The sequence below is a fragment of the Hakea prostrata genome, chromosome 8 (assembly GCF_041222555.1).
Source record: "Hakea prostrata isolate BN-2017 chromosome 8, UWA_Hpros_2, whole genome shotgun sequence".
In the NCBI taxonomy this organism is placed as follows: Eukaryota; Viridiplantae; Streptophyta; class Magnoliopsida; order Proteales; family Proteaceae; genus Hakea; species Hakea prostrata.
The window spans coordinates 12,155,888-12,172,698 of record NC_142607.1 but is presented as its reverse complement, the minus strand read 5'-3'; the positions used below and the strand labels follow the sequence as shown (position 1 = coordinate 12,172,698).

Genomic DNA, 16,811 nt, shown 5'->3' with positions numbered 1-16,811 from the left:
GGATGCCGGGCGTGCCATACAAATCGCTCCGTGTCCCACGAATCGTCCTCTGAATGATCAGAAGATCCGTTGCTTTTTCTTCGATGCTGACCGGTTGGCTTTCTATACCCTTTTTTTCTTCTTCTTCTCTGTACAGATTTACAAAAGTGGAGGTGAATTTTTAGTTTTCTTTTTCTACCCAGTTTTTATGCAATGGTTGCTTGGAAAAAAAATTGTTCTGACAGTTAAGAAAAAAAAATGATTATGTACTTAATAATAATTTATTATATCTCATGGTGATGTTGTAGTGACAGTGGTAGTGTGCTGGTGATGATTTGTAAACGTCGCACCTATATATACCTGCTTCTTTATTAGGCCTCAGAAGAGAATCCAACATTTGTGTGAACAAGAAAAAATAAAAAAAGAGTACATGCTCTACGAACGGGGAGATGATCCAAACTCATGCTAAACTACCAGCAGAAGAAGAAACTGAAACAGAGATATTATAAATGATCAACTAGGTAGAGTTTGGGTGCAAGTGGGATGGGCATCCCCCATTCATGGGGTATGAGACCCACTTTCAGGTGTAGCTCCATGCGTAAATCTTTATCTTTCCTGGTACACAACGATGCTTGATGGAACAAAAAAAGGTTGGATACATTTTCCCATCACTTGGATTTGTCTATTGTCTGTTTAGGCTAAATTATGTTATGAACATTATACAAGTACAGAAATGTGGAAAAAGGAGGTTATGATCCATGCACTTTCTGCCCCGCTGTAGCTTTCAAGGTATAACAGTCTTGGCGTCACTGTGACATTCAGCAACATTCCCTTGGTTAACCTCAGTAGCCTTCAATTTCTTCTCGGATTTTATGTTCAGCAGAATTTCATCTAAGATCCAGGGGAAGCTCAGGAAGTTGTTGCCATCCTGAGAATAATTCGGGTGGTAAGTCATATGGTACCATGCGGATGCCAGCTTTTTAACTTCGTGCTCCTGGCAGCTATCATGGAACCATCCTTTGGCCTCTCTATGTAAGCTTCCAACTGAGATCAAAATTCGGTCCTTCATTTCCCCATATCTCCTTCTGTCCCGCTGCAAATACGCTGAACGGATGCGCAAATTACCTGTCAGTATCTCATCTTCACTTTCTGCCCCATAATAGTTCATCAGAGTGTTCAACTTGTCTGCATATAGCTTTTTATGATCCTCCGCAACTTCTAGATAATCTTCAAATCCTTTCACTTCAAGATCATGGTCATAAATAGATTCAGCAACCTCTTCTGACCAGGAAAACCTGGGCTCAAGATCTGTTGAATCAATGGCAGCACGGTACAGCTTCCCTAATACACCCTGGGAGACGTACATGGGCCTGTCTCCCCTCTCCAGGAAGTCCGGGTACTCCCTTGGTCTCAGTACTCTTGGCATCTCTGCAGGGGCTCCTGTCTTTGCAAAGTCTACCGCCATGGAGTGAAGGTTTGCCAACTGAAGGCATTTAGGACTCCGGGCTTTAGCTGGATCACGGTCTGCAAGAACTAGATGTGCAGTTGAGATGACACCAAGGGTGTCATTGATCATGTAATCAACAAAGAATCGCTGAATTTCCTGCTAATTGTACAAAATTAGGGTAACAAAAAGAAATGTTGGGTTACTACCACCTTACAGTATGAATCTCATCTAGATACCCAAAATAAGAGAAACTACATATTACTCCAACATTACCTCCAAGGTCACATCATGATCCATGATACGCGGTCTCCGTGGAATGTAGTCCATAGGTGTATCAGCTTTTAATGGGATAAGGTTTTCATCCCAGCATACAAAATACAAGTCACCATCAAGATCGCCACCAGAGCATTCATTTGTATGAGGCCTATGGATGCATCAGTGTCATTAATAAACAGAAATGTTAAAAACTAATTCAGAATGTCACGTACATCGAAGATCCAATAATTCCCCTTCCCTCTCTCCAGGTGACTTTCCAAGTAATTATTATCATAGGCTCCAGCACAGAAGCCATGCATATTGATTAGATTATGAGATTGTCCTGGACAAGGATCACAAACTAAACTGATCAAAGACCACATTAATAATCAAACTGACAGGCATTTTTTTTTTGGGGGTCATCATCAACCAGTCATTGTGACTGTGGGCCCACAAGTCCGGGGGGATGGGGGAAGGTGTGGTGGGGGCAGAGGTTCAAACCCATGACCTCCTTGGACTTACTACCTCTACAAAGGAGGCTGGCACCACTGTGCTAGAAGCACATCCACACTGACAGGCTCATTTAGTGCACAGAAAATCAAAATGGAGTCAGACTAGGCTAGGATCAGCTTCAAACAACTACGTGATCACCAAGAGTTCATACTTATGGCAGAGCTTACGTATATGTGAATGAGAAGACTTAGACACAGAACTTGCAGCCTTAGTAAACAAAGGATCCCTAGTCATAGATTACAACCATCCACGTGATGCAGACTCACCCCCTCAAAAGCGAAGGGTGAAAAGAATAGATCAACCTTCCAACCTTGTTTTGGGTAACTGACCCAATAAGTAGTTGAATTCAGAGACGAAATGATCCGATTATTTGGAGTAGGGAATCTTGGTGGGACTGATCTGATGTTCTATGTGAATTCATTACATGGCAGCCAGCCCATAAGTTCATGTAAAAGAGTACACTTAGTACCCGTTTTTGTCAACTCAGGAAGTATTCAGCAAACCAGATGGCTTCTGGGACATAACCACAACAACTGGGGAGAAAGGAAAAAGGAAAAAGGAAAAAAAAAAAAGAAGAGAGCGAGATCACTTGGACATATTTATATACCTTTCTCCTTTTTGAGGGAAGACAAGACAATCAACCATTCCCTTTCCTTCTAATGCTTCTTCATAGACAGCCTGTACTACTCTAATATCACCAGGGTGGAGGCAAGGGTTTTTTGTAACTACTACCCTCCCTACTACTATGGATGTTGTCTGATCCACTTTCTGGAAACAATTATGATCATCAGACTGCCTCTCTGCACCTGTCATAGTGACTCGGACATAAACTTGTCCATAGTCTAGTGTTCCAGTCTCATCCAAACATCCCATCAGGATTCTGCCCTTTGGGACAAATATCCGGCACTTGCTTTTTAAATCAAGCAACTGGTATTCACGATGAGCTCTCAGCATCATTGAGAGGAAAGGCTCTACGCTTGGTTCATAACCATTTAGCAACATCTTTGTAAGAACGGTTTTACAATCTTTACCCATGCATTCCAAGCAAGCCAAAGCAGCCTCCCTATTTGTTAACATTTCACCCAAGAGGCGGATTTGTTCACGCTGCAATTGCTCAAAATTTTCATCCTCTATACCCAACGTAGACAACAGGGAAATGATCTCTCGGTTCAAATAGCATGGCATAGACTCACTCCAACTGGTGATATTAAGCATTCTATCCTTCGAAGGAAACTTTGACATACTCGGTCTCAAAGATAGCTTCCGGAAAGAATTACGATCAACAGCTATAACACCTTTATAGCCACCATATCTAATTTGGAAAGCAGAAGGAGTATGCTTTAGTCCACATTCCAGAGCAATTACTTTGGCAAAAGAGGGAGAAACTTTTCCAATTCCATCTGAGAAGCAGTACCGAATACCATCTGTTGTAACTTCAATATCAGGAATGGTATCAACATCTTGAGGTGGAACTTTCAATGTTTCTTTAGAAGAACTGAATAACTGACCCATTCTAGCTGCACATTTTGATACGCTGCGGATTTCATTAAAATTACCCATCCATTGCCTAATGTCTTCTGCTCTAAGGGAATCATTGGAAGCAAACATCCAAACTGAATTTGACCGGAGTTGGCTTGCAGAGAAGGCTAAAAACTCAAATCTCTTAGACCCAATCCTAATCCCATCTCGAAGTATTGAAAGTATCCGATGATATATTTTAGTTCTATAGGGCTTTGAAAAGATACCTTGCTCAATACTTGTTGAAATGGCATCAGAAGGTAGCTTTGTCCAATCTTCCTCAACAAAAGTAACTCTCAGAAAGTCAGAAGCATATGCAGCATAGTGCCTAACAACATAATTGGAATTTTCAAGCTCAGGCCCCAAGCAGTAAATTTTTGCAGGGGTAATGAGGACTCTATAACAATTCATTATATGATCCTTTCTTGGCCTGCTCTGGGATGACAGTATACTTTTCTGCTCTCTCTTTATGCTACTTAGGTGGCTTTGAATAAATGAAATGGGGTCAAAACATGTAGATGACATCTTACTCAACTTCTGAAAAATCATATCAGCTGCCTTTATGGTTAATCCATTTAGATGGTCAATTAGTTCAGCATCCACTGATTTGAGACTGATTTTACTAGTGTGAATGAGGGAATTGAGCCGAAAAAGAATTTCATATTCTAATTTTGAACATACTTGGCTATTTATGAGTGGAACTAGCTCAGATTTGTAATACACCTGATCCTCTTGCTCCAAAATGAGATCCCGTATCTCTTCCCTGTAATATGGGAAACTAGCAAGAATATTCGAAGTTAATGAACCTTTTTCGAGGTCCCAACAGAGTGATGATGATTGCCCTATGGAGTTTAAAGCTGAAAAATCTGTAGTGCGAACCCAAGCAAACTCAAAATTTTCCTTGCATATATGGTATCGGTCATTGCTAAACTTTGAAGTCAAAGTAGGCCCACAGATTTTCTGGTAGATCTTTGGAGCATATTTGAGCTGAAAAATTACAGACAAAATAAGGCAAATTCATCCAAAAGAGGGTTTACATGCATGCTGAGGGTTAAGGCATAAAAAGGTGTATTATTGCACAGAGTTACTTTGAAATAAAAATTCCATTAATGCAGAATAATGAGGTGGATGCATGATTCCAGCAAGAAAAGAAGAAGAGAGATTCTTCATTCTTGCCCAGGGTTTAGTTCAGTCTAAGGTCTCCAGAGGGCCATGGGCATGGTATTTTCAAGTTTATTATTGTAATTGACCAATTCTATAAGCACAAATATCACAGATTTAAGGCCTACATGGAATTAGATTTTATTGTTTATATTTTCTTAATTACCAGAGAGTTCCTATTTGGAGAAAACTTAAGTTGTAAGAGGCTACAAAGGCCCCACATGGGAGGTTCTCAATGTTGTTTAATTTCTTAAGAACATAGATAAGGAGCAGGAAACAGACAAAAATGCTTAGTTTTAGGAATGCAATTTTCTATGAGATGTGACAGCAGCTTCAGTGCACTGCCTAAATGGACTGGTGAAATTCTGGTCAAGTTCTACCTAAGAGGCCTAACCCATATCTTTTTTTCCTATCTTCTTCTTCATTCAATCGAAGGTCAGACCTCTAGACACTCTTCATCCTGGCAATCTCAGTTTTCCTCCCCTCTTTTGTCACCTGAAACTATTATGCTAATTACCAAGTCCAGGTAGTTTTTTTCCCCACAATTGGACCAGGTTCTAGTACAGGTTCTGCAAACTTTTGAAGTTCCGTTGGAAGTTCACTGCTTATTTCAATGTCATGTTACGACATTAAATTTCTCTCTACTTATTTTTCTGCATGTTACTGTTCTCATTAGTAACTAAATCTACTCTAATGTTTCTAAGTTGGACCACATTCGCTACTTCTAGTTCCTAATTGCCATTTCTATAAATTACTAAATTCTGGTTTCTATTAATATACCATTCATTCGTGATTTCCTTATAGTTTAAGATCTTACAACCTTATATTAAAGGGAAATTTTCAGTCCCACCCTCTGAGTTACCCCTTAAAGCTAATGTCACCCCCTGAGTTGTCCAATTTATCAATTAGACCCCCTATAGAGGATAAATATATCAGTGACACCCCTTGCTATTAGGAAATAAAAGTTTAGTGATGGTGTAAGCAAATTAAACCTTTCAAAAAGACAAGAATACCCTTGAATGGAAAACCTGATGTTCGATTTTTCTTCATCTTCCACTACTGTTGCAACCATTCCTCTTCTACCATTCTTGCATCTTCATAATTTTTATTCTCACATGAATTCCCCCCCCCCCTCTCTTTTGCCTCTTCTTTCCTTAGAATGCAGGGGTAATATGGGAAATGGATAAAGAAAAACTAACTGAGACTAACAGTGTTAATAACAGAGGGTCTGATTGATAAATTAGATAACTCAGGGCGTGGCACTGAAAATTTTCCTACACTAAAATCAAAATTTGAATTGCTGGAAGACTCCCCTGGCTGGCCTATATAGATCACTTGACCCAAAATTGAACCAGATCTGATTCCTATTGGATTGGCTACTAGTTTTTCTCTATTTTGGTCTTAATTTCTTACCCGTGGTTCTACAGTCTATCTCAGTTTCTAATCTCAGCCTTTACGTTAGATAGCAATTAGAATTTATCAAAAACAATACACCAAACAATGAAAGGCTAACCCTGAATTAATGCTCGAAGATAACACCTTAGTAAAGCCCTATGATATTGGAACCCCACAATTCATAGGCACAGACTGTTGTAAAAATACCTGATAAATTAGTTCAAGCAAATCTTATTACACTTATTTTGTATTTTATCATTTTGTCCTTACTCTAAACTAGCTTGAATTTATTGTGTCTAAATTTTTAGTTTTTAAACCTTTAAGGTCCTATTTTTATTGGTTGGTCATCTAATGGGCATAGATTTTTTTGGAGCCATCGATTCCATCTTTGGGTGATCCAGCTTCCACAGGTCATGCCTCACACTTTGCACACTGAATAGGAATATTGACTACCGAAATTCTATGTGGCTAAAACGTTACACATAAAACACTGTTACTGTTACTGTTATGGCATACATTGGATTATATCTTCATTCAACATGATTGTAATTGAGGAATAATGTACTCCAATTTTAGTATTCATCAGTTTTTACATGGGAACTGGAGTCCAAGAATCTTCTTTGGCCAGTTTCAACTTCATTGATAACGCATAACAACCTGGTGCCCCCCCCCCGGCTCCAAACCATAACGGTTCAAAACAGTATGACCCCTGGCAGGCTAGATTGGCCATGAAACCCACCCTGCAAATTTTACCCCTTCACGAGTTACCTTGTAAAAGTATTTAGCCCAATGCTTGTTTACGGGAAGGCAACACTTCTGAAAGGATCAGGTATTTGTGAAACCCATGCCACATGATAGCCTAATCCTCTGCCTCACATGACACTAGACTAGAAACATGATTCTGCACGAGCCAGCCCAAATAATACCAATTTGGGTAAGTATTTATGTTAATCTCCTTTACAGAATGGGAAATATCTAACCTGCAAAACCTGGACTCCTTATTTAACCGAGTAACAAAAACAACACTGACAGGGTGTGATTATGTACAGTCAGCTCATTCAAGTCAGTGAACCCAACCCCCCAAGGGTTCCAAGATTTCGGAGTTGGTCTCCATCAATACAAGCCAATCCATCGTTCCGATTTGATTCCTTTGAGGATCGACGAGAATCAATAAACAATAAAATCAGCCACAAACCTCCCCATAATCAGCTTCCATAATGTTCCAAATTGGCCAAATGGACCCTGATTCCTAAATCCTACGGTTGTAAAAATAGGAGCTTGTATGGTGTGTTTGTTGTTTATCGTAGTTTCTGAACCATTTATGCCCATGCCTCCCTTTGTTTGACCAATTCAAAACATTATAGAAACCACAAAATTTTAACTTTTTCTATATTTGATATTGGTGAAGAATGCACCTAAATAAATGCCAGCATAGACGTCATAGGATATTGTAACATGTGACATCCCATATATCCAATGAGCTCCATTATATCCAGTAAAATGGATTGGACAAGCGATGGACATATTCATGACAGACACATAGCTACCTCATGCAATACAGCATTGAATGGCTTACAATTTCTGTTCAAGTAGCAGTGTATTCCAAGACCAACATGACAACATCATGTGTACCCTAATTAATGCTATTCTGAATTTCATTTTGTTAAGTAAATGTTGCTTATGAGAAAAGCAAAAGCTTGAATCTTAGGATTGATATTATGATACATAATACAAGCACTGAAGTATAAATCCATCACTAGTGCAAATATTTTGTTACATTATGCACTGAGCTAGATTCTGTACTTCAAAGAAAGTAATCTCAAACTTGGAACATGAGCTACTTTCTCTGTTTTTTTTCTAGTACTCCTAGGTACAAGAGCCTCCATGACATTCCATCAGTTCTGATGTAATCATGTCTTCTTGGAATAACTGCTTAAAATACAGGCCAGAGAGGGAGGGCATAAAATTTTACCAATGGAGTTGGGAATTACTAATAGCAACGAAGGTACTCTTTCCACTGAATGGTGGGAAGCCATGAAACTAAACTGAGATTTGATGCTAGTAGCTCTAGGACCGGCCAAGTCTGGGTTTATTTGCTTGAACTCTTGCAATCAGACCTCAACCAAGGACCTCAAAGGTGTTGAAGGAAAAACCACCTTTGGTCGATGTTCCACATTCTTCTTCCCATTCCTGAGTTGTCCTATCTACCTAGCTCAACTAGGGGCTCAGTCCTTATTCTTCAAGGTGCCCAAGGGATTCCCACTGGAGCTTCCATTTGAAAACTTTGTGGAATTTTCAGTTGAAAAAACAAAGGGAGTAGTAAGTGCACAAGGCTCCTGTCACCAGCAGATCGGGGGAGGATCATAATGTACACATCCTTATCTCCATTTTGCAATTTCTTACGTTAATTCTATGAGATAATAACAAAACTCCAAGCCGACTTATTACATATGTGACAAGAAATGAAATTTAGGTCTATTATGGTCAGGATGATGTGCAATTGGATGTTAGTAGACTGCATGATGTATTTAAAAGTTCTCTTCTATACAAAAACCTTAAGTATTTACGACAGAAAACCTAATACTGGCAAATTGACTAGGAAATTCCAACACGAAGGAGAATAATTGTTATGTTCTTCTCGAGAAATAAATCATCAGCCAAATATAACAAACCCAGTGAGACTCACAAAAATTTCAAACAAAGAACAATCCGGACAAAATTTAGAAGGAAAAATTGTACATTGATGAAAACAAAATACCTGTAGAAGAAGTGCATTTGGTTCTTTTCCTCGCAAACGAAAACCAGAAGAAGCAAGAACATCCCCAAACTGAACCTCTAGCCTGTAACACTCCTCGCCCTCAACTACCCAAAACTCAATCTTCCCTCTTTCTGGCATAATCTGAGCTTTGACGCCTGTCCAAGACTCAAGAACAATCATTCGATGCTCATTTACCATGTGACCCACATGTACAACCCCACTCGTAACGCGATTCCAGGATTCTACGGGGCGAATAATAATCTCTTCAAGAGATGGTGATATCTCCAAGTTGATACCTCTGAAAACAAGTTTTTGTTGCGAGGACAGAAGACTAATAGTGTTTGTCGAACCAATAGTCTCGAACTGAACTCTACCCACACCTTTCGACTTCCAGTTCTTCCGTTCCGTGGCAATCTCACAAGCGAATACAGAACCTTTGCCGAGAATGGCCTCGAAAAAGTCGAGGAGATCTTTAGCCATGGCTGTCAAGGGGATCTTCGACACCCTTACGGTGGTTCTACCCTCAACCATGGCAGTGAGCTCAGACGAACAGTGCAGGAAGTCCAAGGGACGAGGACCCTTGTTTTGCTTTGTGTTTGTTTTTAGCGGCCTTTGGAGCGACCGTTGGCTCTGAGTCTGTGACTCGCAGACCGAGGCAATGGAAATTTTTCAACTTTTGCAGAGAGATTATTACCTCTAACTACGTTTCAGTGGGTCCCAACACTATCCTATGATGAAGAAGTATCAGCCGAGCACATTGCTCTCCCAAGCGGGTTGGTGATACTCTATGTTCTACACTGGCATGAGGCATTTTGAGCTTGAATCTTCTACACCTCAAGATAGAGGTGTGTGCTTCTTTCATATTTTTCCATCACACTAGAAGGGATACAGGGTTTTTGTAAAACTCATTAGGGATCTCATCTCTGATTAATTTTATCAAGATTTAGAGATAGGTTTAGGCTTTATTTCTGTTTTATGATAGAAAAATGTGAGATGAACACAACCTTCTAACCTCTACTGGTGGGAGATTCAAATTCCTATTCAACTCCCCTCCTCCAAAAGAATCATCACAATAAGTATCAACAAGTTATAAAATTCAACCACTTAAAAAATTCTAATCCAAAAGTGTTTGTTAGATTTGTCCCCTTGAAATAGATATTACACGTGATTGGATTTTATGACTCATTGAACACCCAGTGGGAGAGCCTCTCCAATGAATGAATGCAAAAACCATAAGTAGCAAAATACCAAGTAGCTACAAGTCCTATAGTCCCATGGAGTAGATTTGAAGATTAGGATTTGGGTTCGCTTTTGTATAGGGCTCCCTTCATTATGGCCTTTGAATGGTCATTATATAGAACTAATACGCTTTAACCCCAAATGACTTTAAATGTATATTATATTACAATGTTTCTTTTTCTTTTTAGATAGTGTAATTCTTTAAGAAAATTATTACGATAAGACTGCATAGGAGAACTCCCCCTCCCCTGAATTCTACTTGTATAAAAGTCTTTGGCACGAGGTTTGTCTCACTCTTTTTTTCTTTTTCTTTTTTAACTTTATATGAAGTTATTTTGCAACTGCAATATTAGCTAGTCTGAGTTTAAGGTAAGGTACTTTCACATATCGCTTGAAATTCTAAGTAAGGTACCATGCACTGCTACGGCTTGATATAATTTTATTCCTACTAACTATATCTGTGCTTAAGCATGAAATTATATATAATCAGTTGATTATAGGTTGAAATGGTGATAAATCAACCTAAGGGTTGGATCAAGAAGAAGAAGTTGAAGAAGACAAGATCAAGATGAATCAAATCAGGCTAAACAAGCACAACCTTGGACCAGAAATTTCCAACCTTAACTTGCTCTGCTCAAACCCTTAGGCTCAAGTCAACACAGGCTTGACTGGAAAGTTAATCCTTTTTCTCTCCTCTCTTTTTCCTTTCAAATCTTTGTTGTGTTTTCCACTTGGGGCTTTTTGTTAAACACACGTGGATAATAAAGCAAAGTTGCCTCCAAAAGTAATGCATTTGGGTTGTTAAACAGGGAATAACAACTAAGTTTCCAACTAAAGCAAGATATATGATTATATTAAAGCCAACCAAATCTTGACAACTTGATGATGTAGGATTTTGAAACATACTCAGAGAATATTAGAGTATTCAACTAAGTACCTTAGCAGCATTTCTTTAATAACTTAAATCTTGGATCATGCATTTATTGTACAGGATTGAAGCAAAATTCATCTGATACAGCATTGATTTTGAATTTTTTATCCTTGATCTGGTTCCTTAAAAAAAAATCATGTCACATACCCATAACACCAACGTAAGGTATCAATGATTTGAAAATCAAATTGGAATGAATGATTCAAAACTGCAATCCCTTCACCTTCTCTGTATCCAACAGAAGCTGCATAGAGCTTAGCAGCTTTATTTATCCTGTGTTGCTTGTGTAGTTTCTAGTGCATTTGGTTGGGTTGAGTTGGGTTGGATCATGGATGGTGGTCCTTGGGGAATCACGTTTTTCCACCGACGGTCCACCAATTCCATCAGAGTAGAGAAGGATGAGAAAAGGGAAAAAGATAAAAGCAGAACAGATGATCAAAGGGAAGAATTTTATGAGTTTTTTCCCAATGGAGAAGGTGTTGAAAGAGAAACCATCAAAGGCCCACATCCACCATGAACAAATTTTTCTAATCATGGCTCTCTTTACAAGAATCCTTCATAACCACTTTTCATGGCTCCCACCATTATATTGTCCAATACAACACAGAAAACAACAGTGAAATAGAAAACTCCACTATCAACAAGGCCACAAAAGCAAGAATTTTCCAGAAAGATATTTAGAAGGGAATCCAACATTCAAAAGCAACTTGGGAATACTTTTAGAAACTTAAGATTTACCATTTCCATACAACCAGAGTTGGTTTTTCCCAGATCTGATTTAATTGCGAAAACGGCATCAACTTCCCTTCAGCTCTGCATTTTTAAGCTTAAGAGTTGTGGAAAATGCAGGAATTGAAGAAGAGGGAATTTTAGAAACTGGGTTTTTAGTAGGGGGGAAGAAGAAAGAGAAGATATAGTATTTCACTGAAACTATACTTGCAGATAACCAATACTTTGACCATTTGCATCCCAAGAAGGAAGACAAAAGCAACGCTCAAACTTGAGTGAAGGGTATAATCAACAAAGATAGAAAAAAAAATACTTTCATACAACTTCAGTGCCATCATGCCATGGCAAACCAACATTAAGAGATGAAGAGGGAACACCTGTCTGAGAACAACCTGAGGAGATTGGGAATTTTCCCTTCTTTGACCAAAGCCAGATCTTGGAAACAGAGAAGCTCTCACCTTTACTTCCATTACTGATTCTCTTCCCCTCAATATCTCCAACAACTGAAGAATTTCCATTGTGTCCTCTCCCCTTCACTGGCTTCACATCACCCACATCTCTATCATGGCGTAAGGCCACTTGCAGAGACGAATCTCCAACCACATACTGAAATGAACCCATTGAATAACATCTCCTGGCATCCAAATTCCTATTACTGCTCTCTCCTCCTCCATTGTTCAAATTTCTGAACTTACCAAGCCTCACCGAAAAAACCCTTGTTTCGCCGACAACCTCTGTTGTTTCTCCTGTTTTCTGACTAGAAGGGTCATCTCTATCCCTGGGAAGCCCATCTTCCTCTCTTAGAGCATCAAACTCAGAAACTGGGTTTTCAATCGGAATGCCGAAGCTGAAGAGAGTTCCTCTGCAAAGAGGACATGTCGAGTTTGATAGCAACCATGTATCTATACAGTTGATGTGAAACGCATGACTACACAAGGGAATTAATCTTAGTTTGTCTCGTTCAGAAAATTCAGAGAGGCAAACAGCACAATCAAAGGGTTCTTTTAGGCCCATTATCTCTTTGTATAGGAAAACAGGAAGAGCATCTATAAAAGCCTGATCTAGACCTGAATCATGGAGATGGAAAAGTTGTTGTAACTGCCTTTGTAGAGCATCTGAACCAGACATATCTGGGAACCTGGTTGACTGAGAGGTTGATGAAGAAGATGGTTTCTTTATAAGGAATCTAACAAGTAAGTGAAGCAAACTAGATATGAAAAATATAACGGCTAGGGTAACTAAGATGAAAAGGATAGCTGGACTAATTCTGCCGCCAGAGGTAGATGGAGTTGATTCTTTCTGATTAGAACTAGTATAAGGTGATGGGAGTGAAGAATACAAAGAAGAAGAAAGTGTGGAAGAAATACCAGGTGGAAAGGTCAAGGGACCTTGGTTTCCCTTGATTTGAGACTGAATCCAAGACATCGTCGGGTGAGTAGAAGGTAAGGCTCAAATCACCATTGTTGTCCTTTCCTATATGAAACCCAGAATCCTTCAAGAGACAGCTGAAAAGATCATATTTCCCTGTCTTTGAGACCAAAACCAATCTATTTTCTTTTCAAAATATGAGCTACAACTCCCTCAAAGAAGAAACCCAATTAATTTTAGCAGATGGGTACAATGAAAACCAAACTTCTCCAAGATTTAAGAAGAAACCAGTGGTTGAAGGTGGTGTTTTAATGCCAAAAATACAATCTTCTTTTTTGCCAAATGAAGCAAGGGAATTTACTGTGGTACAACGGTAGATACTTCCGGAATGTTGAGAGTTTAATTACCTACCTCAGTTCAAGTAGATATCCACCATTAATGAACTTCACATTTACTTTGCTCTGGTGGCTTTTTATCAAACAATTTTGAAAGATCAACTCTAGATTAACAGGTTCAGGTTCTGGTTCTGGACCTTCTGGTTTAATTTCTTGGAAGATGAAACTGTGAAGGTTGGTAGTAGCTTCCAAAGTCAGGGAATGGGATGCCAAAAACAAAAAGAGCCTTGCTAGCACTTTTTTAGGCCTGAAACCTGCTCTTGTTCTTTTACATCCCTGGAAGGTTACTTTGGTAATTACAACTGTATGGTTCCTGTCTTGTTGTCTGCCCCAGATCAGAGGTACAGGTGTAAGTCTTTTTCCTGGAACTTGGAAGTATTCTAAGATTTACTTTTGAAAAATGGGTATTGGACCTAGGTCTTCTCTGGGTCATAACTCATAATCCAGGAAAACTCAAGAACAACAAAAAAAAGGAAAGAAAAGAAAAGAAAACAAACATTAGAATATTAATGCACATGGTTGGTGGATTATATACGAATCCGACGGTGTTGATCACCGATTGTTCTCGGGTCAATCAATTGCTCATTCTGGTCGTCATAGCATTACAGGGTTGCTTAGTTGGTAATGACCAACATCTTTTACTAAAGACGTTATACAAACCCAATATCAAACCATTAATGAAAATTTGGATTGCTATTGGGTTTGTTCCAATTAAATTTCGGTTTTATACATATAAATAATGAAATTTAAAATTTTCACCTGCACGAGAAGTGGTTTTGATTTGGGTTTTAATCATCGTATTTGTTTTGGCTTTGATTTTTTTTTTTTTTGGGTAAACTTTTGGCTTTGATTTTCAATATAAGAAGAACCTATCATTTTTTTGTCAGTTCGATCAGTTGAACCTTATCTGCTCATAATCTTCTTTTAGTTCAAACTAAGGAATGCTTAATTTTAAACTTGCAAAGTTTATTTGTGAATTAAGTAATGGTGAGGTCATTACTTGTCTCCATGATATTAAGGGAGGTTCCTTCCAAGGAAAAACATGTTTAAATGCAAATTAATTTTTATGTTATCGTAGGTATGAAGTCAATTGAGTCACTTTTGGAGAAACCTACCAAAGTTTGTTCATTTTCAATGGAAAATGGCCAAAAAAAATTTAAAAATATTACAAGCTTTGATAAAGTATGGGAGGAAGAAATCCATGATGGCATGGTCCACAACACCACTATTGCACAAAACCTTTGATTAAAATTGTCCTCATGCTCTGCAATGAATTGAATGATACGATTTGTTTAATCAATTGAAAGTTTAGAAAATTTTTGAGTCTTGTCAAAAATTATCATTAAATGGCAGATACCAGAAACTGTCAAATGAGTGTAATCTATAAAAAAAGATAATACCAATTCTGGATGGGCCATCTCATTAGTTATAATTTAAATTAAAAAAATTTAAACTAGCGCTAGAAGGAGGGCTTGAACCTCCGACCTTGTGGTTAACAGCCATACGCTCTAACCAACTGAGCTATTCAAGCTTTGTGTTTATATATTGTACTATTATTTTTGTAATTTAAAGAGACTTTACTACAACCTATGCTAATTTTATTTACAAAGTGAATCTCTAATATATATATATATATATATTTTTTATTTCCCTTAATTTTCTTCTATGTCTACAACTTGTAAATGGATCTAGGCTTTAATACCATGTTGGACAATGCATCACAAAAACTAAAGAGAAAATTGCTCGGGCATTCCACAATGAAGCCCTTAAAACAGTTACCTTACTTTTTTTTTTTTTCATGAGCAAGAACACCTTAAAGTTGGATTTTCATTAGTCATCATTATATGAGGTTGTCTTGATATCCTTATCAAATCAAAATTTGAGAAAAAGAAAAACCAGTAAGAGGAACACCATGGGAATACTTTACCGGCCAGACCCACAGAGAAGAGGGAGAGTTTCCTTCTGGATTCACTAACTCTTTTACAAAAGAACTGCAACTGGCTGTTAGAGATTCTCTGTCTTTGGAGTTCAAAAGACATCGTTTGAAGTTGAGAGTAAGATTTCCTTGTTACCAAAGATGATAATGGAGGCATTCTAGCACAAACGAGGCCAAAAGTACTGCCAATGCTCTGGCACTACTTTGTTTCATCTTCCTGTACGGTTAATAGTCCCTCCAAAATAAATTTTCAACTATAATCTGTAAGAATTTAAATCAAAAATCAAATTTTCAATTGCCCAAGCCCCCACAATTACAATATTATAATGGCCAAAGTGTGACATTCTGTGAATCTCCAATGATTGTTTCTTTATGTAGTAGCAGAGTCAATTGAATTGAATTTTGGGTTTCTTTGATTGGAATTTGCAATCTACATATATGAATAAATTAAGGAGTTTATTGTCAATACTCATTGTCATTCTGCCTTCTTGTTCGATCGTCTGCTGGAATCCATCTGGTTTTCTCCAAAGAGTGAAGAATTGCCCAAATCCATTTACGATTTCACTATCAAGATGTATGGTTTTTGATCATGGGCAAACAATAACCTTAATGAAAAACCAAAACTAAGAAATATCAGAATAAGTCTAATGGAGAAGGGTAGATGAAGTCTTTTAATTCACGTAAACAAAGGTATAATGGTCTTTACAATCGTACAACTAACCATTCTAATGGAATAGAACCTATGAGTTTTTCAAAGATAAAGTGAGGTTTCAGCATTTTAAGGCCTTCATTTTAGGGTGCCAGAACAATTTGCTCAAAACTTAATGTATTACGTGAAGAAAACTCTTAGTATATGAACTTATTAAGGAGCAAACTTAAGCCTTTTCTTTTTCCCTTTTAAAATGATGAGTATCCAAGCATTCAACATGACTAGTCTAGCGGCGACCTAGCGCCCCGCTACGCAATGTTCGGACTTTTTATCAAGTGCGGCCTATGCAAGCATTAGCCCTGTGCACTACAAGCGACGGCCCCAGCCCGAGCCCCACCGAAGGTTTAGTGTAATCCACAGAAGCCGGTAGCACTCATGCCCAGGCCAAAGAGTACACAATTGTCCAATGCAAGAAACAGAAGAGCAGAGGGGATTCGAACCTGGAACATGAGGTTTATCAAACCACTTGGGAGTAAAC

At 38.3% G+C, this 16,811-nt stretch overlaps 1 protein-coding gene, 1 non-coding gene and 1 pseudogene across 2 annotated transcripts; all 3 read right to left on the bottom strand.

Annotated features, from left to right (window-relative positions):
- Positions 1–297: 297 nt before the first annotated feature.
- RDR2 (RNA-dependent RNA polymerase 2) lies at positions 298–9,673 on the bottom strand. Its single transcript, XM_089165067.1, has 4 exons — positions 9,027–9,673; positions 2,802–4,699; positions 1,700–1,850; positions 298–1,582 (listed from the first exon to the last, which is right to left on the bottom strand). Exons 1-4 carry the CDS (start codon positions 9,555–9,557, stop codon positions 764–766), a joined length of 3,399 nt encoding a protein of 1,132 aa, XP_089021193.1. The 5' UTR covers positions 9,558–9,673; the 3' UTR covers positions 298–763.
- Positions 9,674–10,964: 1,291 nt separating this feature from the next.
- Positions 10,965–13,834, bottom strand: LOC149006946 (RING-H2 finger protein ATL46 pseudogene; annotated as a pseudogene).
- A 1,311-nt stretch (positions 13,835–15,145) lies between these two features.
- Positions 15,146–15,219, bottom strand: TRNAN-GUU (transfer RNA asparagine (anticodon GUU)). Its single transcript has one exon. It is a non-coding gene; the product is annotated as a tRNA-Asn (tRNA).
- Positions 15,220–16,811: the final 1,592 nt, after the last annotated feature.